The 24,462-nt window shown below is 39.2% G+C and overlaps 1 protein-coding gene across 1 annotated transcript in view; it reads right to left on the reverse strand.

Moving 5' to 3' along the window:
- The window catches only part of mast4 (microtubule associated serine/threonine kinase family member 4), a 73,495-nt gene extending 49,988 nt beyond the window's left edge, over window positions 1-23,507 (reverse strand). The window contains 3 exon segments of the mRNA XM_063889377.1: window positions 8,148-8,266; window positions 10,571-10,724; window positions 23,020-23,507. Of these exon segments, the coding sequence (XP_063745447.1) occupies window positions 8,148-8,266; window positions 10,571-10,724; window positions 23,020-23,235 (489 nt within the window). The 5' untranslated portion in view covers window positions 23,236-23,507.
- Between the last annotated feature and the right edge of the window lie 955 nt (window positions 23,508-24,462).

Genomic DNA, 24,462 nt, shown 5'->3' on the forward strand with positions numbered 1-24,462 from the left:
CGTTACTGTTTGGAACCATTTGATAACGGAATCACAATTTTTAAAATTAATTCCTCCAGAGGAACCCAATTAGCACCAAAAAAAAAATTCAAAGAGCATGGATTAAAATGTCAGAATCTAAGTTTGAATAAAGATGCATAATCACAGAGGAACATATTGCCACAAAATCTGTGAAAATCTGTGAAAATGAAAGAAAAACCCTGCATAGATTGGCTTGACGAAAAATGTGTTCTGAAACAAGTAAAACTCACCTTTATTAATTATGAAATGAATGAAGGAGCACAAAAGCACTTCCATTGCCACTAATTAAAACAAATGACACACAGAGTTTGTGATTCAAAAACACACGCAGTAGTTTGTGCTGAATTTAAAAAAGGTGTGCTCCGTCAATTACTCTGCGAGCGGCCCAAACTAGACTAAGCTTAATTATAAATCCGGTCCAATTTAAGGTTTACTGTAACACCTACTGCAGAGTTTGTCAGCTCGGCTGGAGGAAATGATTAATGTCAAAAGGTCTCGGATTTAAAAAAAAAGATATGCCATGTGGTGTAAAAGAACAAGCAATTTCCCTTTCCTAAAATTCGATTTAGAAAACAAAACACTTTTCCCAAACATAAACAATTTATCTCCATGAGTGCACCTCGCAGTCCTTCTGCCGAGAGCCAACAAAAATGAAATCTGACAGATGATTGGAAGTGGTTTTAAAAAGTATCACAGTCTGGACACAAATAGTCATATGTAAAAAGACATACAACATATTGATATCCTAATTATCTACACATTCCACAGTTCTGCCAACAGATCATCTCACAAGTAGGAGAAAAGCACAAATCTCCAGCAGAGCCAGCATGTTGCTCACTCTTTACTGCCAAAAAGGTCTCAAAGTACTGATGGTGTTGTGTTGAAAGAGCAACACAGGAGCTTAACAAGCCACGCATACATCCTGCACGGTACAAAGTCACCCTGCAGCTCCGACACAGCTCCGTACGGTACATTTGCTCACCTACCTGTAACCCACGTCTCCTCAGAATGCTGGACTCGTCCATGTTTCAGAGTCCCGACTTGTCATCCCCTTTCACCGGCGTATAGCCAAGCTGCACAGCCTCCTCTCCAGCGTCCTGCTCTCTGCCTCCTTCAGGATAAATGTGATCTCACAGCTGCTAAACACTTCCATCAGAACTTATCTGATTGGAAGGAGTCCGTCAGCTGACACCTCCTCTTGTTCCTCTCCTCTGTAACTTCAGGAGTGAATGAGAGAGATGGAGCGGGAGATATAGCGAGTGCAGGAAAGAGGAAGAGAGAGGGAGAAGATGGGCAGTGCTAATTCAGCGTAGCAGCGGGTGGGGGTGTGTGGGTGAGGAACGGAGGACAAGTGGGAGCCCCAAGACTCATTTCTCTAAGCAAGCCACGCTTTTTGGGCACCCTAGGTGACCATGAAAATGAAAGGATATCCTTCCAAGCATTGTTCTGCTACAACTCAACAATGAATCCTGCATCCTGTCTGTAGGGCACAGACCTCACTGGTCTTATAGCAGTCAATGAGTCACATGAAGACTGCAAGATTTACCTTTAAGGAAACATGATGGCCGAGACAACAGTTTGCATTGTATGTGGAAGAGAAAATGGAGAGACACATTTTTTTGGTATGGAAGATGAAGAAAATAACAGCAAGCTGTTTAGGTAAAAAAAAAACATGTTGCTGCCCAAGACCTTTAAAACCTGCTGTGAAAATGTCACAGAAACTGCTGTGGGCCAATTTGTATACAAGAAATACTCCCTTTCATTCCAAACAACCCAACACTGAGTCATTATCATGCTGGAATCAACTGCACCTCCCTGCACAGCCTGTTCTGTATACTGAATATCCTGTGTCAATTTCCAACAATTTCACGCGCTGCTTCTGTCTCCTATAGCGCTGCACAGAGATGAGTTTTCAGAGGCAGTCGGCGAGTGACCACAGATCTTCACACTCACTAACTCAATGTCCCCACACCCTCCTGAATTATTAGAAATTTGGAAAATAAGTTGTTTCCGATTGCCATGCTGCCAATTTCTCTCCTACAATTTTGCATTCTGTGTTTTTCTTTGCCCCCCTCCCCTGTTCACGTTCTCTTTTTTCACCCTCTCTCACTCATTTCCATTCACTGTGGTACTGCTCTGTGAATATTAAGTGGGCCCCTTCCATTCTCCTCAACTCCAGCCAGGCTCAAATGATTTCTCTTAGAGAGTATGGCTCTGAGTGACAGCTCCCAACTCCTCCTGGTAGAGGAGGTGTACGGGATTGTCACACAGGTGACATCAACATTTCCCATTTCAAAACCTGTACAGAAACAGAAAGCTGATGGGAGTGTTGCAGTTGGATTCGTTTGTGCTGAGGTGCCGATAAGAAAGCCAGGAACACACGGCTCGGGTCCACGCTCTGGTAATCAGGCTGTATTTTTCTTTTAATAAACCCTTTAAAACCCTCAGAGGTTGAGGATTACAGTAGTCAAGTTTTTCAGCTTGAACAATGCCCAACAGATTACCTGAGGGAATTAAAGATTCCTCTAATGCTCCACAGACAGGTCTCGAGTCAGTGCTCAGTCCGTGGCTGCTTAAAAGAACAATTAATGAAATTCCACATTGGACTAACACTGAAGATGAGAAGTGGCAGGAACACAGGGGAGGGGTCATTGGTCTTATTTAATAGAGATGGGCCTTATTTCTTTAAAACACATAGTGTCTGTATAAGAACAATATATAAAACAGCCAACATCCTAGTGCTTCATCCAAAAACAGAACAGAAAAGTAATCTTCAGGAATATTAAGGAGATCTTTAAGTATTTGGAATACATGGTTGGGACACCATGAATATCTGTACAAATTGTAATGGCAATCCATTAGATAGTTTCTTAGATATTTTAGGTTTGACAGCAACATTGCAATGGAAAAAGGGGGACTACAGTGGCTCTGAACACTAAATACTCGATGAAGCAGATTCTTAATAGTAAAAATGTGCTTCTTTATGTTTTATATGTCATCGTAAATTGTATATCTTTGCTTTTTGCACTATTGGTTGGACAAAGAAATCTATTTGAATATGTTATTTTGAGCTTTAAAAAACATTGTTATTGATGTTTCTAAAATAGCAGCAATAATTTAGTCATTTGTAATCCCCAGTTCCATTGCAAAAAGAAAGAAAATACTGATATAAATCAATAAAAAAATACTAGATAAATAATAATAACAGTAGCCCATGATCCATGATCATAGACGGTGTATATAAAAGGAGCACAGCCACAGAATTGGCTTTGGGAAAAGTCCAGGGGTTGTCTGAGTCATTTCCTCCTGGCAGGTGGGCAGCGGAGTTTGTTTCCCTTTGCCTTTGGAGAAAAAAGGGGGAGCAGGACGTGAAAGCATGCAGCGAGTTCTGATTGAGTGACCCACAGCCTCTGCTCTGCCCGAGCTTATCAGACCAAGAGGCGACCTGCAGATGTGAGGCCGGCAGAGGAGGGACATGGCCCTGTGAAGAGAGCAGCGAGGAATTGAAGAATCAATTCCTTCCATACAAAGCAGCGCAAAGAATCCATCTGACCAAAGCCAAAGGAGCCAGAATATCCAGCCCTGATAAAACCCTGCAGAGCAAAACTCCCAACGGACGAGGCAAGTCTTTAACCTTGACAACAAGCACGTGGATGGAAACGAAGAAGAACCGACAGCTGCAACGAATCACTCAATTCATCTCTATTTTGAATAAATTGCAACAGCCATGCAAATGTAAGCATTCATAAGATGAGAATTATGTCAGCTTGAGTCCACTTGGAGAAATTCCAATAGGCTTTCACCTTAATTCATTTCCACAGTTTCATATAACACCAAGTCACGCTGCATAACAGCGTCCCATTGAGCACTCAGAAAGCTGTATCTGAAACAGAGTGGATGACAGGGGCTCACAGTTTGAACTGCAATTACTTTATCTGGAGTGACAGCTTCATTTATATCACACCCATATGTTTACAGTAACAGACTGCATGGTTGGGGTAAGTCATTTTGGGATGCGTTTCCAAAGTTATTCTGTGGAATAAGTCCCTCACAAAGATGAAGTAAGATAGTATTGTGGTTTATGTTTGCTGTTATTCTTAAGTTTTGGACATACACTATTAAAATCATAGTTCACTGTTTGGTTAAAGGCCCCATTGTGCTTTCTTTAGGGAGTTTTCCCTTTGCCTGTAGTGTGTTATATAGGTTTTGTGCATGTAAATGGTCTGAACAGGCTAAAATCCTCCAGAGGGAGTATCTTGTCCACCCTTAAAGCAAGGAGACATGTCACAGGAGAGGCAAAAACAAAAATATGAACCTGGAAATTAGCATAAAATGGTCCCTTTTAAAATTCAGTTGTAGGACAAAATCAGCTATAATCTTATCCTTCTTTTTTTATAGGCTTCTGAATTGTGTGCATGTGTCTATATACTGTAGATAAATACAAAAAATATATACTATATACACAGTATAATACTGTGCAAAATAGGGATCAAATTCAACCAAGATGAAAACACATAGCCATGCAGGGGCCACAAAACTACGAAAGATACCACAAAAACAGATCATTAAAGTCAATCATTTTCCACTCTGTTGTTTTGTGCTGGCTACGGGATAATCATGTTTTCATTAGAGGTTGGCTGAAATAAAAGAAACAAACAAGGCAGGTTGTTCAGTGTTGACTGAAAAATCTATTGTATGTGTTAATAACTTTGTTTTTCCTGACCATACGCCACGACTCAAACTGCATTTTCTTCCCTTTGCAACAACGAGCTGCTCCGACAACAATGCTATCAGTGAAGGACATCACTGACTGACATTATGAGGCAGGAGGAGAGTCCACAAAGGCACAACATCAGGATTATGACAGTCTTATCTCCATATCGCACCAGAAGTATTGATTTTCTGCCAAAGAGCATCACAATCAAGAGGGATGTGCCATGCTTGTCAAAGAGCCGTGCACACCCAGGGGCATGATGGGAGAGCAGGAAGGAGGGAGAAAGGAAAAAAGCAACAACAGGAGTCCTTGGTGGCAGGGGGGGGGCATAGCACGACCAAAAGCACTAAAGGAGTGGAATAAAAAGGTAATAAAAAGGTCACTAAGGAGGCAAAATAAAAACACCACCAAGAGGAGAGAATCCTCTCATAGATATGAGTTTGACAAATACTTAATAAATGCATTTAAATTAACTTGATTTAATTTAGTTTAAAGTAGACGAGTAGCACGTCTGTGCAATTGTTTACGCTGTGTATGATTTTGGCGATTTATTTTTATTTATTCTACTAATTCAATTCAATATTAATACACACAATTAGTACCAGAAAATACAATTAGTAGAAGCGGGAGGGCAGAAAGCATAGCTTATAAAGAAAACAGCCCTCCATGAGTCATACAAATTCTAATTTTTGGTCAGAGATACATCTCAGCATGGAGTAGAGAAATAAAAAGTAGACATTAAAAATAAAATAAATAAATATATTTAAATAGCAACACAACTCCGACAATCTTTGACTATGTATACAAATAAATAGAAATAATAATCATATATTTATGGGAATACACTCATAAATACATGCAGTTACATACACACCCCTGAGCTTCTATATATACATGAATGTGTTTAGGAAGTAGTGGGCATCTGACTTGATAAATGACTTGTATTATGCTGCAAGAGTTGTAAATGCTTGTTTTGAAATAGGAACTAGCTTAAAAACAGTCCAGACTTACTTCTTTCTACAAAATGTCTCCATTTCTTGAGTTTCCATTCACCAGGTGACTGAGTAATTGATATTCAAAATGATGATTTACATTTTCCTTGAAATTAATCTGTCCACAATGTCATCACTTTTATCTACCTGTGGGAAATGTTCAAAATGAGCATATCAATTCTCGAGTTCACTTGTCGCCAGCTTGAAAGCATAATATGGTAAAACAGCTTGAATGTAAAGAAACCATATTTCTATTGTCACTAAGGCCAGAAAGCGGTGTGTCATAGCGCCATCAAGATGACAAATGCCACTGGCTTGTATAACTGACAGGTATCATCCTTAGTAGTACACTGAACATGATTTTTGGATCGTGTTTATATTAAACAATACAAATGAAAAACAGAGACAAATGAGACTCACATTTTCCAAACTTATCTAATTGAGAAACAAAAAGGAAGAACAACTTTCCCTCAGAGGTCAGAAGCTGAGGGGTTTGTCTGCTTCTCTACCAAGGTTAAGCAATTCTCCATCTTCTCTAAGCTCATACTGCAGGCAGGATGAAACAGTGGCTGAGATGAACCCCCGAGGTGTCAGGGCAGCCGATAGATACCGTAAAGATGTAGCAACACATCAGCCATTCAGCTTGTGTCTACACGAGACAATATGTAAGCACCAGCATCTCATTTTCTCATAGTGCTAACCACTGAGTCACAAGAGGTTTGCAAACAGTATTGAGAATAGAAATAAGGGTAAGACAACATCCGAGCAGTGTATAACAGAAGACATTTGATTGCATACTGTACACATTCAAATGACTGCAGTGAAAAGTGTGGGAAGATTTTAGTGCAGCAAGACTGAACAGAATACAAATGATAAGTTAAGAAAAAAAAGGAAGTCAGCATTGACAATCATTAGTTCCACCAGAGGAAAGCCGGGCCAAATTGTAGCTAATTGACGCCTGGACCCATCCTTCAGTGTGGAATCTCCCACAGTAAGGACGTGCATTGAATTTTCTCACATTGCAGTATATGCACAAATGACAATTCTTTCCATTTCACATGAAAACTCTTTTTTTGGAGGTGGAGTGGTGCACATAGTGGAGCAGGCACACAATGCACCTCAGCCGTGCACTGCACCCCAATGCCTCTTCTGTCATGTCCTTGTGTTGTGTGTTTTACTTTGAAATGTTTTCCCCTCTTGTGTCACTCGTTAAGCTTCACTTCCTGTCTGCGTTTGTGATTTTTAGACTACGCTGAGAATGCACTAGCTCCCCCCAGTGTACAGAATTAGCTTAAATATCTTGTAAGTATCACATAATGCATTGGTGGTGTTTTGCTGTCTTGTGTCATTACTGTCAATAGAGTCAGCACGATGTCAATGAGAAATAGATCAGGTTACAATGCCTTAGACACACACAACACACACACACACACACACACACACACACACACACACACACACACACACACACACACACACACACACACACACACACACACACACACACACACACACACACACACACACACACACACACACACACACACACACACACACACACACACACACACACACACACACACACACACCAACCTTTTCTGTAGCTGCGAGGGTGCACACAGTGGGAATGAGTCATCGCTTAACAGCATTGGATTATCTGCTTTTGATTGTATCTCACTCCTGAGACAACAAGAGCACCATATATCACATCATCTGAAAGACCAGACCCCGCTGAAGGTCACCCCTGCCTTCATGATGTCATTCGATTAAACTAAGGATACACTTGCTGCTCAAAATGTGGTTTTATTTCAGATTTTTTAGTTTCTTAATCATGTGTGTTTTGAACTTAGCACACCTAAACAGGCATGCTTTAATACTGGCCTTTCTGAATGCATTTAATCATTCTTGATCCATTAAAACACCTTTGTTGCATGGCTACTTGTGTTATGTATAGAAGTAAATTCATTTATATGGGATTTTTTCAAAATAATGCCAAGAAGTGCAGGGATAACAGCCATAAACAAAACAAACAGGTCATTCATTAAAGTAGTGCAAGATGTCATGATACCATGATCAAAAAGTTTATAGGCGTTTGCCAGAGAAGTTTAGTGATGTTTGCTGCCCACACTGTTCAAAGGTCGAGGTCACTGGGGGCAGGTCAGGATGCAGATTATGATGGGAGTAATGAGTTATGTATTTAGTTTGTTTAACCTTTATTTAGCCTAAGTCTCATTGAGGTTAAAAAGCTATTTCACAAGAAAGCCCTGGCAGCAGCAAAGTTAGGAACAACAAATTAAAAAGGAGAACAGAGATCATACAGTGTCATAGTCCCGATCAGAAACGTCATCATACGAAGAGTCTACAGCCAGAGCTGCCTCCTTCATGGTTATTAAAAAGCACTTTATTTAGGAAGTACTCACCGAGCTGGAGGTGAGGGAGGGGTCTGACTTCCCGAGGTTCAGGGACATACGGACCAGGTTAGAGGTCTCTGATGTGGTGTGTGTCTGCTGGGGAAGGGTGGGTAGCAGGAGGTACTTTCCTGCAGAGCAACAACAGGATGGAGGTCAGTTAATGTTTTACATTTTGGGGGACTGTGCCAGAGAGATTCCCCCCAAAAGACTTAGCCAAATCTGTTTGGTTTTTTTCCACTGGAAAGGGGAGGAGAAGTTATCAATTATCTTGTAAATATATCATCAAATAATATATGTATTATAAAATTACATTATTAAAAATACATAAACTCTGCAAATTTGAGAAGCAAAAATATTTATTGTTCTTTTCCCTGCTCCAATTGTCTCACAATCCCCGATATATGTGTTACTTGCACAATAATGCATTATAATTAAGTAATAAACAGTAATATATCAGTGAGAGGGGCCTTTTTTCTTCATAATGAGTTTTAATATTTATGCTACTTTTTTCAAAGCAGGATTTCTTTGAGGAGAATTTTGCAGTATTTATTTGTACTTTCACTTTAGTAAAGGTTGTCAGAAAGATTTGTCGCAATACTGAAAATTCAAACTGTCTGAAGTTATCACAGTACCACCCCTGGCTCATAATAAGAGGGAGTAAATGGGGGAGACAGAACTGCCAGACAGGTGACATAAGATAATCCTTGCCATCTGCTCTTCTTAGGAGTGCAAAGCTAAAGGCTCTGACTCTGAAGTCCCAAATTACATAATCAAAGCACCAGCACTGTGACTCAAGTCTGATGATAAGAAGAATTATTCACCTCCAAGTTTTATTATCGAGCTCTGCACGAAAATATTGTTTGTAAAACTGAAATCATATCTCCTCTTTAGCTCTCAGTGTGGCCGCTAGATGGCACCAAATCATCTTTTTATCAGCCCTCTCTGATAGGAAAACCTTAGTGCATCAAGGTAAAACAAAGACAAAAACACAACATAAACAGCATCTGTATCAGCAGATCTTAATGAGCACCTGGCACATGGGTTGAATAATTATTTGTTGGAAGTGTTCTCATCCTTTATTCACATGTATATATTTCCATTTCCTGTTGAAGTAAACACTCGAGGCAGGCAAGGATTCAGAAAACGTGGCCCAGTGAAGTAAGGCAAGAAGTCCCGACTGTAGAAGGCTTGTCTATAAATTCACGGTCCTGCAAATAAAACCTGAACAGACAACGGGATTTCAAAGACTATTGCTGTAGGTGTTAATTTAGGGGTGTTAGACTGATATTTCTCTCCAACATAACAGTGATATGAGTTATGTAAATGTCTTGCATGACAAACGCAGTTTATGGACGCTCTGGTGAGTCTGCAGTTTGAGTCTTTAAGGAGACCTATCTTTATCTACACTTATTTCCTGTCAACTCTCTCAACTGTTGAATTAAATGCCCACAAAAACACTTAACATTAAATAAAAGCTGCAGCGTTTGCCTTTGTAAAAAAAAAAAGACAGATGAGTTAACACTGCTGCTGGTTATTTTCGAGTTATTTCTCACTCCTCTTCAGATATTGTAAAGAATATATATCTATACATCTGGTATTTACTGTGCAGTTATCTCTATAGTTTCAATGATCACAAAGATGAAAGAGCAAAAACAGGACGAGGAGGGAAAACTGAGGTCCTTCCTTACCGGCAAAAGCTTTCCTCACCCAAGCCATCACATCCCGGCATAAAGGAAATCTGTCATCAACACTATCAGAAAGGGGCTGTCAGGAAAAAAGACTAGATGGGAACGTGTTTTTATTCAACAAGTTTGTTCAAATGTCTTTTTACATGATCTTAAAATGAAGCTTAACACTTCTGGAGGGCATCCTGTTGGTTCATTCTCTGCTGCCTGCAGAAGATCATGTAATCTAATCAGATTTATCAAACTTATCTCTAAAGATTTTTCTAAACTGTGACGCACACTGTCATTTCTTTTTTCCTCAAGGACAGTTTAAAGTGACGGATCCCCAGAAGTGTTTATCCCCGTTTTAAATAAAAAGTCACACATACATATTGGAGGTTTAACTGTCATTACCACTCTCCTTTAAACACTGTTTAAACCAATCAACTAAAAGCAATCGTCCATTAAGCGTTATTAATTCCTTACTTATAAGTAGTTGTGTATTCTACAGTTGACAAATTGACATTGGTTTGTGGCCATTTATGTGATGAAAAATTACCAAAAATAACCATTATTTCCCTCTGTTGTCGACCACTTCAAATATGTGTTAAAGCTTGGAAACTGTGCATTTTGTGAAGATGAGTCAGGAAACCCCACAGTAAAACATACAAGTATAGGGACATCAGCAACGTTACAAATGCATCAGTCTGGCATCTAAAGCAAGCTAAATACTAACAACAATCCTGAACTAGGGAGCTAAATAATTACCTGTGAGGCCACCCCCCAGGCTCCTCCTTCGAAGGTATTTTCCATCCTCATTGAGGTGTAGTTTAAATTTCAGAGCAGAACTTAATCCATGAGACAGCTCTGGGTTACTGGACTTCCTGAGGTATGTGGAGGGGGAGTAGTGGATGTCGTCCAACTGGAGGAAAAGATGGACAACAATCAGTGGGTTCAAAAATATTTCAGCAGATACAAGGCATTTATCAGTGTGATGCACACATTAGTTTGTGGAAATGTATTTTGACAACAATTTAGACAAACTAGATTGTGTTTTGTACATTAAAGCAGTGCAGGTTTCTTGGGTCTTCTCAGAAATTAACAATGTGGTTAAAGAATTTTGGGAATGTACACACTTTATTCTGCAAATCCAAATTGACCCGCATCAGTCTCATCTGTCAATGCAATGGAAAACATTAGTACTTAAATAAATAAACGTTATTCTTATTTTCAAGAGATAAGACATAAATGAGAGTAAATAAACAAAAAAGGCCACTTTCACAAAGTCTGTAGTGTGGCACTGCACAATTCACCCTTAAATGAGTTTAATGCCTGACAGTTTCAGAAAATAAAGTCTGACACCTTAAACAAGTAACTCACAGCTAAAAGCCATACAGTATTAACAGGGAAACAATCATTGATACCTGATGATAAGAGACAACGACATCAAAAAGGGGAAGATGTTGTGGAGAGGAAAACAAATGCCAAAATGTCATGTGGGCAATTGGCAAAGTATACATTTGTAAAAGGGGAGAAATACTAAACAGAAATTGTCAAGGAAAAAATATAAATGGCAGGAAACCCTAAAGGGAGGACTCAAATGAATTCATTGATGGGGATTTCCAGGGAGTTCTCTGTAATGTTCAGCTCAATGCTAAGCACAAAATGTATGAAATACTTTCTCAATCCAACACTTTAAGGTCAGCTGTGTGGCTCTTTATTGAGAAACAGGACACTCTAAGCAATGAGCCACTATTCCAATCACAGTGCTGGAGCGATCATAACAGAAATATTGCCAGAGAGTAATAGCAGAACGTATGTCCATACAGCGCTAATGAATAAAGCAACAGGTACACTTTAAGGAATATGGATGGTCAGAAACAGATTTCCATGGAACACATCACAGCGGGAACAGGTTGCACCAGACTATTGTATTCTCAGGAGATAATGACCTTCAGACCAAAACACAATGCCCGGTGGTGAGGAAGAGGCCCTCCCTGAGAATACAAAGACATACAGGGCTCAGAGCATTCTGTGGAAGGAAATAGCCTGCCCTCTGCCTCTCTATGGAAGGATTCATGATCCCAGCTCAGCGAAGGACAACTGAGACCTCTAAAACTCGCTGTGGGGTGACTTGACCGCTGAATGAATTCACATACGCAACAAACAAACAAACAAGGGTCATGCTTTTCTAAAACTATAGAAAAACAGACGTTTATGCAAAACAGCTATAGTCATCATTCCAGTAAGAACTTCCGAGTCATGAGGCAATTGATCATTTGCAGTTCAGCCTAAAGCGCAACAAGACAGCATAACATCAGGATCTCATGACCCTGACATCCCAGAGCTCTGCAACCGTCTTCTTCATTGTTTGTGTGAAACACAAATATGTGATACTGCAGTGCATGCATGTCAAAACCTGTGGTAATGGTGCTTTGACACATAAATGATGAAGGGATAAGAAACAGGCAGGATGGTGGACATGCACACTTCAGTCATGACCAAACAAAGACTCTATGTTACGGGGGCACTTTACAATGCATGGTGACATTTCATGTACTGTAACTGTACTGCATGTGTTCACAGAGACATGTGTTTTATTATGTAACCTCCAAAGAAGACAGTCCAAAGAAGACTGAATAAAACTATGTTGTAAAAAAGGGAAAGGATGTCCACGTTTCAGAACAAGTTGTTTCCTCAGGAGTAGATTATTTGGTTCAAACTGTATTTTTTTATTACAATTTATTCATTGTGGATCCACAATGAAGCCTTTCACAACAAGCTGAACTACAACAGTCACAGAGCCACCATCTAATATTCAAGCTATAACACCATCAAGGCTGAGAGGAACAGCTGTGGTAGCCAAATGTCCATTTGCACTTGGTTTCAAAATATTTGATTAAACTGCAGTTTGGAAAACTTAAAGTTAATCAAGTCCATCTGTATAACTTCATGATCATTTACTCATTGTCCACTAAAAGGTATATTTGTGGTATTGGTTTGAAATATATATTTTTTAAATGGTACACAAATGTAAGGTCAGATGTGTCAAACATCTCGTGTCTCTAATGTTTAAGTCTACAGGTCATACCTTATATTAGCTGTGAAACAGTTACACAGGACTATTCAATATGTAATCACAAATCATTTTCAGGGTTTGTTTGACGGATGCAACACATTTTTATTAAGTAATGTTGTAATATCCTAAAAGTTTGATTTTAAAACTAAATGGTCCAAACCATCTCCAGATAAAATACTTAAAAAAGGTTAATCCAATCAGAATTACTCCAAAGAAATAGGAACGTGTTAGACTGTTATGTCATTTTAAAGCAACCAGATAACAACCAAGCAATGCCTCTATAAGCAGCTTAGAGTGACGCTGTGAAACAATCCTGCATCATTCAGCCGCAAAGTCCAGAACTTCTTAGTGCAGCTCACCATGATCTTAGTGCGTGCACAGCAGTGATACTCTGTCCTGACGGAGGACAGAAGCTATGCTCAGTGTCTGCAGGTCCCCATGTGCATTGTTTCTACCTCACTGAGGAAGTGATACACATTTCCTAGAAGACGCTGTTTCTCAATATATCTCACGCTGCCTTTTATCAACATCTTTCCTTCAAGACAGTCAAAGAGTTTTCAGCATTAGGGCCTTATGTGTTTTCATTTTTACATAGTTGTAACAAAGCCAGAAGGCAAGAGAAGAAATGTGGTGTTTCTGTGTGTTTGTTTGATTTTGAATCCATAAAGCAGTCCATTTGATCACCAGCAGTTGATTTACAACCCTTAAAAGGAAGTGAGATAATCACATCTCGCTATCTGTGCACTGGGCCAAAGTCTAAAGTTTAAAGGCATGCAATATATTTTGTTTTGACATTTGCTTTTCACTTGACTGTGGAAACATGAAATATCAGTATCTTTAAATAGAAAAGCAAAACAGAAATACTTTTGGAGCAGTATGGGATGCAGAAAACGCTTCATCCATCTACGGGAACAATGGATAGGGTCTTGTTTTCTGCCTAGAATACTATACGAAAAAGCAGCATACAGTGCAATCTGACCATTTTTACAACAAACCAGGCCTTGGATTCATTGCAACCTTTTGCCTTCATCCTCCTGGCTCAGTAACATAACAGATATATACGAGCCTGTGAAAACTGTGAAAGGCTGCAGAGCTGGCTTTCATCTGATGTTTTTGTTGACTGAGCTTGGCTCTAATTATCAGCAAATTACACACAAGTAATCCCCAAAACTATATTTCATGTACCATGCATGATTGGATTGAAGCATCTTAAATAAGACAGCAGAAACTAAGTTATTAGAGGTATTAGTCACATTTGTGTAGGTCCAACACATCTGCATTGATTCTAAAAGTGTGTGTCAGTCCTTTTACTGCACACTTTACATATGAAACACTGCAGTCAGTCTACATTTAGCTCAGTGTGTGCACAGTGGGCAGCACACACGGTGCACTTTTGGCAGCTGTCAGTGCCCTTTCACCTACCATTCCTCCCTCCCTGCAGCAGAGAGTTACGCAGAGCTCCTGAGAGCGAGATCAAAACCGAGCTGCCCCTCCTCCCTCCATCCTCTCCCCACCCTCAGCTTCACACAGTGGACAGTACCAACAACCCTTTGGTGTCAAAGCAGAGAACAGACACCAAACAAGAGAAGCAAAGATGGTGGACTGCACAACAAACAGAGTGGGTTTGAAAGATGAAGCAACCTCAACCTGAATAGAATATGGGACAAACACAGGCTTTATATCTTTACTGGTATGTGTTGGTTTATTTGCTGTTACACGACTAATACCGAGTGTAATATTTAAAATACAACACCAACCCTGTGTATGCACAATCTTGCACTTTGAAGTTCATGATACCCAAATAACCATAACAATGTTTTGCTTACAGACCATCCTTTCTATTATTAAAACTATTCTGATCATTAATACTTTGAAACCTACAAAGACAAATGTTTTGGAGGTGCTTGGGGGAAGGAGAAACAACTGATCTATGATAACAGTTCAAATTGATAAGGCACAATTAGTAAACAGTTACATAATGACACATAGTAACAGCAACATTAGCATTTGTGTTTCTGACCAAGCGGTAAATGTTACTCATTACTAACCGTCCTTATGCTCTGTCTCTACCAACCACTGAGTGATATATCTGTCTTTAGCTACAATATACTTTAAATGGAGGCAAAATAATTGGAAATATGGGAAAGAAATAAAGACAATATGCAGGAGAACAGAAAATAAATGCACATAAGAATGGTTCCAGCATTTTGTGAATGAACTGAACAAGAGCAGAGCAAACACAGGAGAAGTTTCACTCCTGCAGCTGACCTTTATCAAGCTAGATTACAAGGAGTACATAGACTGGAGGCAGGAAAGGACAATTCAAAGACATTCAAACACTTGGTCCTATACGGGAACATACACAAGCACACGCAGCTACCTAAACAAACTAAAAGCAGAAGGACGGCGCAGCAGGAAGAGTTGTTTATAGTACAGCCACTTAGCTTGGTTCTGCATTACAAAGTTAAAGAGTCATGATTTCCGGATCCAAAAAACTAAACTAAAACTAAAGCTGATAACAAAGGGAGAATTAGCAAATGTATTCACACCCCAGGATATTAATTCCCTTTAAAGGATTTGAGGGGAAGTGTTTATCATTTCACTGAGATGGATTAAAGGAGCTTTTAAAAGTGGGAACGCAGTGTTATTAGTGTCTTTCATTGGTTGCTAAGCTACAATCGATACACATAATGTAAAACAGGAACATAGACCCCATATATCAAAAGGACTTACTCTAGAGCTGCTTCCAGTCATCGCTGTCCTTTGTTTCACTCATCGTTCTCCCTGCCATTGCTTTTCTGTCATATCCTTTTCTGACCAACCACTGAGAATAACAAGGATTTGTAATAATCAAATCACACTTTTTTCCACACAAGCTTACACACTCATCTTAAATATAAACTCAACCGAGTGGTGCTCCGAAAAGCAGTCAGCTTAAGGTCTACATCTGTCTGTCCATCATTCTGTCCAATTATACCGTTTTTTTTATTGCTGTTTGAATTATTGACTTGTGGTTAGGAACCTTTTTTGTGTGGTTACAGTGAGAGTTGACCAACAATATCTAATCAGATTATCCTCGATTACAAACGCAGACGCTTGTGCCAAACTTGAATAAATCCCTCCAGTCGGACCGGAGATATGACATGACAAGAGAATAGCAGACAGACCGAACAACCAAAGAATGCCCACATAAATGCATTAAATGCAGCTTTAAAACCAAAAATATGTTTCCTTCTTGCTGTTCCATTTAATAGTACACCAGAGACAGAGTGGTGCATATTATGTAATTGTACTTCATCATGGCTGGTATTTTATTGTCTCAGAGTGCAAAGTCTTCAACCAACCAGAGAAGTCAATCAGACTATCATTTTCAAAGCAGTTTTCCAAATGACTGACTATGACAAACTGAAACTTTACCAATCTGCATTATGTTAAAAACAGAATTGGCTTGCAGGAAGTTGCCATGCTATACTTATGGACGCTGTGTTGGCCGCTCTGAGTTAAGCGTGCTGTGGCTGTACTGATTCTGGGATGAAGTGCGACCAAAATAAATGTTAGAATAGTTTAACTTTCGCGGCCAGGATGTATCCGCAGCCAATCAGAAAGCAGATTCCTGTGGCTCCTGGGACATGATGACCTCAGTGACAAATAATTTCTTCCTGTTTTTGACCTCTGAACATGCCTCAAGACACAAGAAGAGTGCAGGGCAAGGGCTGCCCCCCGGTGTAGATGTTGAATAATGACAATACTGTTTGGGGAAGGGGTTTAGCAAATTGTCCGTTTTTAATAAGAATAAGAGCTTGTTTGCTGTTGATATTTCTGTCAGTACCAAAAACGTAATTTCCTTTGAAGGAGCATACAAATGAACCACATGGTGTTATATTCAATGCCATGGTCATTTCATGCCACGCTTGCATGTTTGTGAACTGTTCTCAATGAAGTCTTGCGATAGGGAACATGTTCATCACTCTTTTCTCAGGGTCAACTGCAGTAAAACAAACTATATTCTGGCCGACCTCCTCAACCAACATCTGTCTACTTCAACTCTCCCTGAACTCCCCTCTGGCCCAAATCCTTCTTCCCTTGCCCTCTGCACTGCCGCTCCTGGTGTTTACTCATAAGGAGAAAAACACACAAAAACGTCCCAAGGCCTAAATCCTAATAACTCAGATCAAACTATCCACAGGGTCGTCCACATTTGATGTCCCCCAATGGACACTTTATTTTTCTCATCCCACTGACGCTGTTCGTTCATCCACTGAAGGAAAGCTTTGGATTTCAGTGAGAGAACTTCATGAGCTCTCACAGGGGAATTGAGTTTCCTGTGTTGACGTGTTCTAAAGTTGGGAAAACACAGCCGTGCTTTTCTCCTCCTATTTCATATGATTGACAAGATTTAATTTTTCAGCATTTAAATTACTGAACCATGCATTATGTCTTCCTGCATTTGAGCATAGTGCCTTGGAGGATAATTGTAGGCAAATCTCAAAAAACTGATTACAATATTGATCATGATGTATATCTGGGAACAACCACAGTGGTTATTGTGTCTGTGATTCAACCATGATACATACTGTCGTCGTTTTTGTTTTTGTCCACGATTTGAGCCAAACTAGTGTAAACAGTAGCTTGATTTTGCAAAACAATATTTTTGTCTGTTGTATCCTTTAAAAAAACAAACATATTCTGTTCTTATAGCAAAACACAAATTATTAAAAAGATACAATAACTTCCATTCCATTCACAAGCAATTCAAAAAAAATTTAAATCACAAACGAACAAGATAATAAATATAAATACAGGAACTTTAAATGTTCACCCTATTTCATAATTCAACCAGGGGTCTCTTACCTTGCTTCCCTCTGAAGATCTACACTGACATAGCGGTAAATTCCGACCAAGAGACATTTTACTTAAGAACCGACAAATATCAGCTCCTGCATCAAAGGCCAAAGTCACAGCAAAAAACCCAGGCAGAAATCAGAGATCCTGGATACAGTCACAATAGAAGTGAAAAGAGTCTTTGCCAGATTGTGTTAATCCTCTTTCACACAAAGCATGCTCTGACATTGGACGTCCCTGACTGGCAGCCTCCTTCAATAAATGGCTGCTTATTTAGGGGCATAGAAACAGAACTATTGCAAAGAGAAAGTTAAACATTGTTGAACTGAAGCAAATATTGATGCACAAAGAGCACTGCTGCAAAGCATGACAGGTACCCTTCCAATTTTAGGGCACAGGCCTTCATAAAATAAACAAATGTATTATGTAAGATTAAGGCAGATAGTGAAAGGAAATAGAGACTAGGATCAGTTTGACTGAAATACAACTTAATGACAAACACCAGCTGAACGGAGACATTGCATTTCTTGAATGTCTCCGTTGAATCCCCCAGGTAATGGTGAAATACCTTGGTCTGAACTTGACTGCATTGGTAACATTATCTGTCTATTCATGGATTCTTTGTATGGCTTTAAGTCACCATAATGCCAAACACAGTGTGTTTACAGGGTTACTAGTGTATCGATTGAACAAGATAAACAAACACAGCCAAGATCAGTGGCCCCTTAACTTTTAAACCTGTTTACGACGTTCAGTGAAGAACATTTGTACAGCATAAACCATGTCAGCCATCTAAGTGGCTGAGTGGGAAAACAAAGCCCAGAAAGCAAGCTATCACCTTCAAATTGCCTGTTCAACAGTCCAAAACACTCAATTTGCAACCATATACAAGGCACAAATGAAACAAATGTCATAATTATAGAGCTACCACCAGTGAATGTAGAGCAATGAACTTTAACAGCAGCAGCAGAGAAAGGTTATGGTGGCATTGTAAACATAGGAATCCAAAACAGTTTGTCAGCCTCCATTTATCTTTATCATTCAGGCATTTTTAAACACATAAAGCTCCCTGCTCAAACTGTCCTTGTATGCTAAACATAGCCAGAGCATATGAACACGTCTTTCAGGAGATAAATGAGTGTCTGGCTAACCTAAACAGAGCTGCTCCACTTCAACAACGCTGTCCAGTCGATTTAATTCTCCAGTTAATGGAGTTTACCCAGTGCCAATTGTCACACATGGTTAGTTCCCATTTGAAAAAAACGTTCATTAGTCACTCCAGACAACTGGACCAGTTCAGTCAAATTAAGGGCTCAGAAAAACACGATTTAAGTAAAAACTTTCTTAGTTTTGTATTTAAATGTCACTTTATAAATGTGTTTCTTCTGCAATAAGTGTTAATGCTTTTATCATTTATTGTAAAGCATTTTGAATTGCCTTGTTATTGACATGCTTTATAAATAAACCTGCCTTGCCTTGCTTTGATGGAAGTCATCTGTCCCGATCAGTAAATGATTTGAATGCTCCGTAAAAACCCATCACAGAGTGATATACACTCCTGGCCAAACATGGTGTGGAGAGATGAATGGAAGTACTGTAGAACCAGTATAATAAAATAAATATCAGAGCAACCAAGGATAGAAGCAAACAGACCTTCTTTAATGGTACAATAAAAGGACAAACTATACTACTGCATGAATGACGACCAAAGCATGAGTTTTAAAAGTGTTCTCATTGACAATAGATGACCTCTGAAAATGATGCTTTGAGAGAAGAAAGATTAAACAACAATTTGAAATATGTGCTGAAAATCACTATTAATCTCCGTAAAGCTGAGGGGAGCTGCAGATACAGATGACAATTCTCTGTTTGTTGCCTCAGTTCAAGCCTCCCATACAAATAGCTGCTTAAGATCACTAAGCTCAAACATGTAACAACTATAACTGTGTTCCTGGGTGGTATTGGCAGTGCATGACGCAATGCATTTTCCATTTCAGCCCACACCACTGAGGAAGCCATTCAGTTTATGTTGGTGCTCGCTGTGTGTACTGAAAATAATCCACCTGATTGTAAAGTGACTACTGTACTATACAAACACCTGGAAGACTGAACCTGGCGCTTGGGAAGAACAGGAATAATCATTGTTGTTGCAAGAAATTCTCTGATCTATGCAAAAATAGCAAGACCACTTCAAGTTGTTATTACAAATACTGTGCTGGGAATACTGCTTTGAATTATACTACTTTACATGCTGAAAGTATAATATTGAGGGTTGAACACAGCCTAATCCTGATCCTCTGTGAGAAACACATGTGTTGTTGGGGTTTATCAAAACACAAGTGGCATTTCCCATACTGTGCTTTCACAACATGAGAGGAAGAGATGAGAAAGTATGGGAACAGAGAATTTATGATGATGGGGGGGCCATAAAAGCAGGAATACAATGATTAACACACTGACAGATTGTAAACCTTGGTAAGCAGTGGGCCAGACTCGAAATACTTGCTAGGCACAAATATTATCTGAAACAGCTTTTAATAGTCCTACACCCAGCTAAAGCACATAATAAATCCTCAAGCAGTGTTCAAACATGAGAATCAATCAAGGGAGGACCAAACAGTGATTTTTGGGGAGGCTTATATTTGTTAAATCCTTCTTTGGTAATGTTGCTTTTAATTATGACTACTATTCTTTGGTTCCAGATTCTCTGGGACTTCTCATACATTATAGTAAATCAAATACATTTTGATTTTGGAGTGTTGGTCCTGCAAAATCAGTGATTGAAGGCCACGTCTTTGCTCTCTTGGAAGTTGTGATGGGGATTTAAACTTCTGTCTTCTTGATTTGATGTATCTATCTGCTGATCCTTTTTGTCGATAATCAATTCATCTTTCCTTGGCCTAATACAATAAATAGAGCTTCAATGCTTTAACGATTGATTAGTCTAACGGAGGCAAAAAAACTCACTTGATTCTGAAGAAAAATAAATTCTTACACAATGAACTGATGAAGCGATTAACTGCTACTGACACTAATCTCAAACTTGCTAGAACAACAGTTTAGGTTTAGTGTTCCTGGGTCAAATCTGTTCAGAAATCTGGACTGTATGCTCTTTTTTTTATCTATGTCTGTTTTTTTATTGTGTGCATGTAGAAAAAGGATTATGCGTGGTCTAATCTCAACCTGTAGTCAACGATTTCTGTAACTGCCCAAGACGCTGGACTGATTCAGATGTCTGTGATGAACGAAAATCCAACCACACTGAGATTTTGTGAAGAAACACCGTGGAAAACTCTGTGAAGCACCACTGTAGCAAGTATCTCATTGCTTGAAATACTGCACGAGGCTAAGTCTGTAACAGAGACGTCATGCGAGTTCTCAGAATCCTTTCCTACTTTAACTTTGCAGCGAGACAAAGTTCAAAGGTCAGGGATCCCTGATTATCTCTGTAGTAATACACTAAAGGCTGCTAGTGGCTGTCAGGTCAGCTTACCTGCTTTGTAGACGTTTCTATTTAGTGCAGGTCAAATTACATCTCATCTGGGACGGATCACAGGGGTTAAACTAACTTCAAACTGACTTATTAAAAAGAGATCAGAAAAGTGCACAGGGTTCATTTTTATACAAGTCACTCTTGGCTCTTGTTTTTGACGGCGTCTGATTGAATTTGAGAAAGAACATTTCGGGGGAATCATATTTCACTTGCTGTGGAAAAACGTGTATTTCAGCCAAATGTAGAGTTTGTGTTTTAATCACGTAGAATAGTTTACTTTAAGAGAGAATGAAACCTGAAACCAGTATGAGTCCTTTCCCTATCGTCTGTGCCGGCTCGGCTCTATTAGGCTAATATTCTGTCAAACTGTTCCTCAGTCAGGCCTAATTAGCTAAGCACCAGTATTAGAAACATGACGCCACCCAGGGTATGTCAGTTCAGGTTTAAACTTATATTTTCCTCACAGTAAATGCAATCTGGTGCCTTTTATGCAGGTCTGTACAATGGCAACTTCCATGAGAAATCAATTACTCAGTTCTTAGAGTGATGATGCGCAACGCCAAAAAGTACAGATTAGCGTGCATTCAATAACTTAGTGAGAAACAGTGTGGGGAAACCCCGGGAATAATGTTCACAAAAGCTTCTGTTTTCTCCCATTGCTTATGTTGGACTTTATATTGGATGACAGTCTGCCACACCTATAGCCTGAGGTCATGTTGCATGATATTATATTTTGCAAAAAGGTGTATTGGTCTGCCAGCAAAATGAACACACCTTCATGACATAACAGTGCCTCATGCTAATCTGAGCCAGTCCAACCAGTCTGCAGAAGTGTCATCAAAATGAAAACGCTGAGACATGGATTTTGTCTTCCCCATTTGTTCCATCTGTTTCCTGAATAAACAAAACAACAACCACTTGCTACTCTACAAAATGAATGTGGAAAGACCCAGTTTTGCATCTCTTGTACTAACATTACATCCCTGTCACAGAGTTTTAAATCCAATCAAAAAATGAATCTCGGAAAAAGCCAGAACGTCTTTTAAAATCAACACTGTTAAAATGGTATTTTGAGAATCCTTGAAAGATATTTTTAGGGAGGTTGTATTTTGTCGTTGTTTTGAAATATGTTTCTGTTGACTGAATGATCTGTCTTATATTTAGTCTACATTTATCGATATTAATGGGGTGGTTAAAATATAAGAAATGCCTATCAATAACATGCTATACCTCAAAATAAAAACTTCAAAGAATATATTTAAATTAAACCTCATAAGAAAACTGTGCCATGCCTCAGACAGAATATGTTTCCATCGAAATTGTAAAACCTTATGACGGGCACAAACTAGGGCTATTAAGCAATCCAAAACAAGTCTACTACCCATATGGCAAGCATCCATTACAGTGAATGACTCAGGACTCATCATAGTCAAAACAGAGAGCAGTGCATCAGTTCACATCGTGTATCAAACAACTGAGACTAATGATAAGTAGGACTTGTATATGGAAGGGAGGAAGTCAAGAAAGCACAGAGCATGAATTAATCTTAGCTTATGTGATGCTCTGACTTCATGACGTGCACCCAACCAAACCTGAGCTGAGACACTGAGCTAATGCAAGCGGATGTTTACAAATATTTTGACGGCAGGAGCTACATGGAGTTTAATACGGTCTTCAGAAACGTTAAATGGCTTAAGAGGATTACTGGCACGCTCATTTAACCTTGTGGTCCTGTCATTGTAGGCTAGTTGGTATTTAACGTAAGCACACATTTCACACATGTAGGGATTTAAGGGGGTTTACCTTTTCGTCTTCCTCTTCACTTTCTTCATCCCTTGTTGGTGTGTCATTGTCGTCGTCCTCTTCCTCGAGGACACTTTCCGAGTCCGAGTTGTGTCCATCATCTGTAGAAACTTTGATGTGCACCACAGGCGACATTTCTTCCCCCTCGGACAAGGTGTTTGAACCGGACGACGACGACGATTCACTTCCACACGTAAAACAATGTTTCTGCTCCATTTTATATCAACTAATAATATCACCAATGTTAACGCAATAATGACGCCAGAACGAAGCACAGTTGTTAATTAAGCTGTCCACGCACCTGTCCAGTCAATTCATTTTTTGTTTTGAGCCCATAAAAGGATACCACACTTTTTTTTGATCGAGTTAAAACAAAGTCACGATGTTGCACAAAGATATTGATATTAAAATACTTGTCGACCCGGTTTAGTATCCATGTGAGCGTTAGGCTGATGTCCCCGCTTCAGTTAAAAGTTCCCCCTCCTGATTGTGGATCATTTCTTCCCAAGCAGCGCGAGTCCATGCTGTCATTCCCTTCATAATGCACTGCAGCCCCAAAGTAAACCACGCCCACAATGTGCTGGGCGGACCAATCAGATCACAGCAGCTTCAAAACCAAATAAAGGAAGTTTTATCACCTTTACATCTCCAGTAAGTGCCAGGGGGATCAATTAAGAACCACTATGGAACACTTTTTGAAACACTGTTGATTGTGATATTCTTTTAAAAAATAAAATCGTGGTTTCTGAACCCAAGATATGATGTTTACATACATAACACATAATAGGATACTCCAATTAAACCTGAGTATAACTGATACTTTGTGATACCAGTGGTGGAATCAAGTATATTTATTCAATACCAAGTTTATGGTTTTTGCTAATAAAAAAAAGGGTGAAAAAGTTTACTGTCAATAGATGGAGTTTGTATTGAAAGAGTGTCTGAATTTAGGTTCTTGGGTATGACAATGGATGACAAATTGACATGGAAATCACATATAGCACATTCTGTTTTGAATAAAGCAAAGTATGTGTTAGATTACAAGGCAATGAGAATTCTGTACTGCTCACTGGTTTTGCCATATTTTAGCTATTGTGTGGAAGTGTGGGGCAACACGTACATGAGTACTATAAATCCATTGTTTATTTTACAGAAAAGAGCAGTAAGAATTATTCATAAAGTGGACTTCAGAGAACACACTCTGTTTATCAAGTCAGGACTTTTGAAACTTAAAGATTTAGTTGAGTTCCAGACACTTTTAGTTATATTCAGGGCAAAAAGCAAAGTATTACCATAACATGATATTTCCAAAGAAGGACATGTCATTTTAAGCATCAGTATACACGGACTACTTTAAAGCAGATGTGTATTTCAGTGGTTGGAGTCAAACTGTGGAATTGTCTAAATAATGATTTAAAGGGTTGTATAAATATCTTTCAGTTC

The sequence above is a fragment of the Eleginops maclovinus genome, chromosome 8, assembly GCF_036324505.1.
Source record: "Eleginops maclovinus isolate JMC-PN-2008 ecotype Puerto Natales chromosome 8, JC_Emac_rtc_rv5, whole genome shotgun sequence".
In the NCBI taxonomy this organism is placed as follows: domain Eukaryota; kingdom Metazoa; phylum Chordata; class Actinopteri; order Perciformes; family Eleginopidae; genus Eleginops; species Eleginops maclovinus.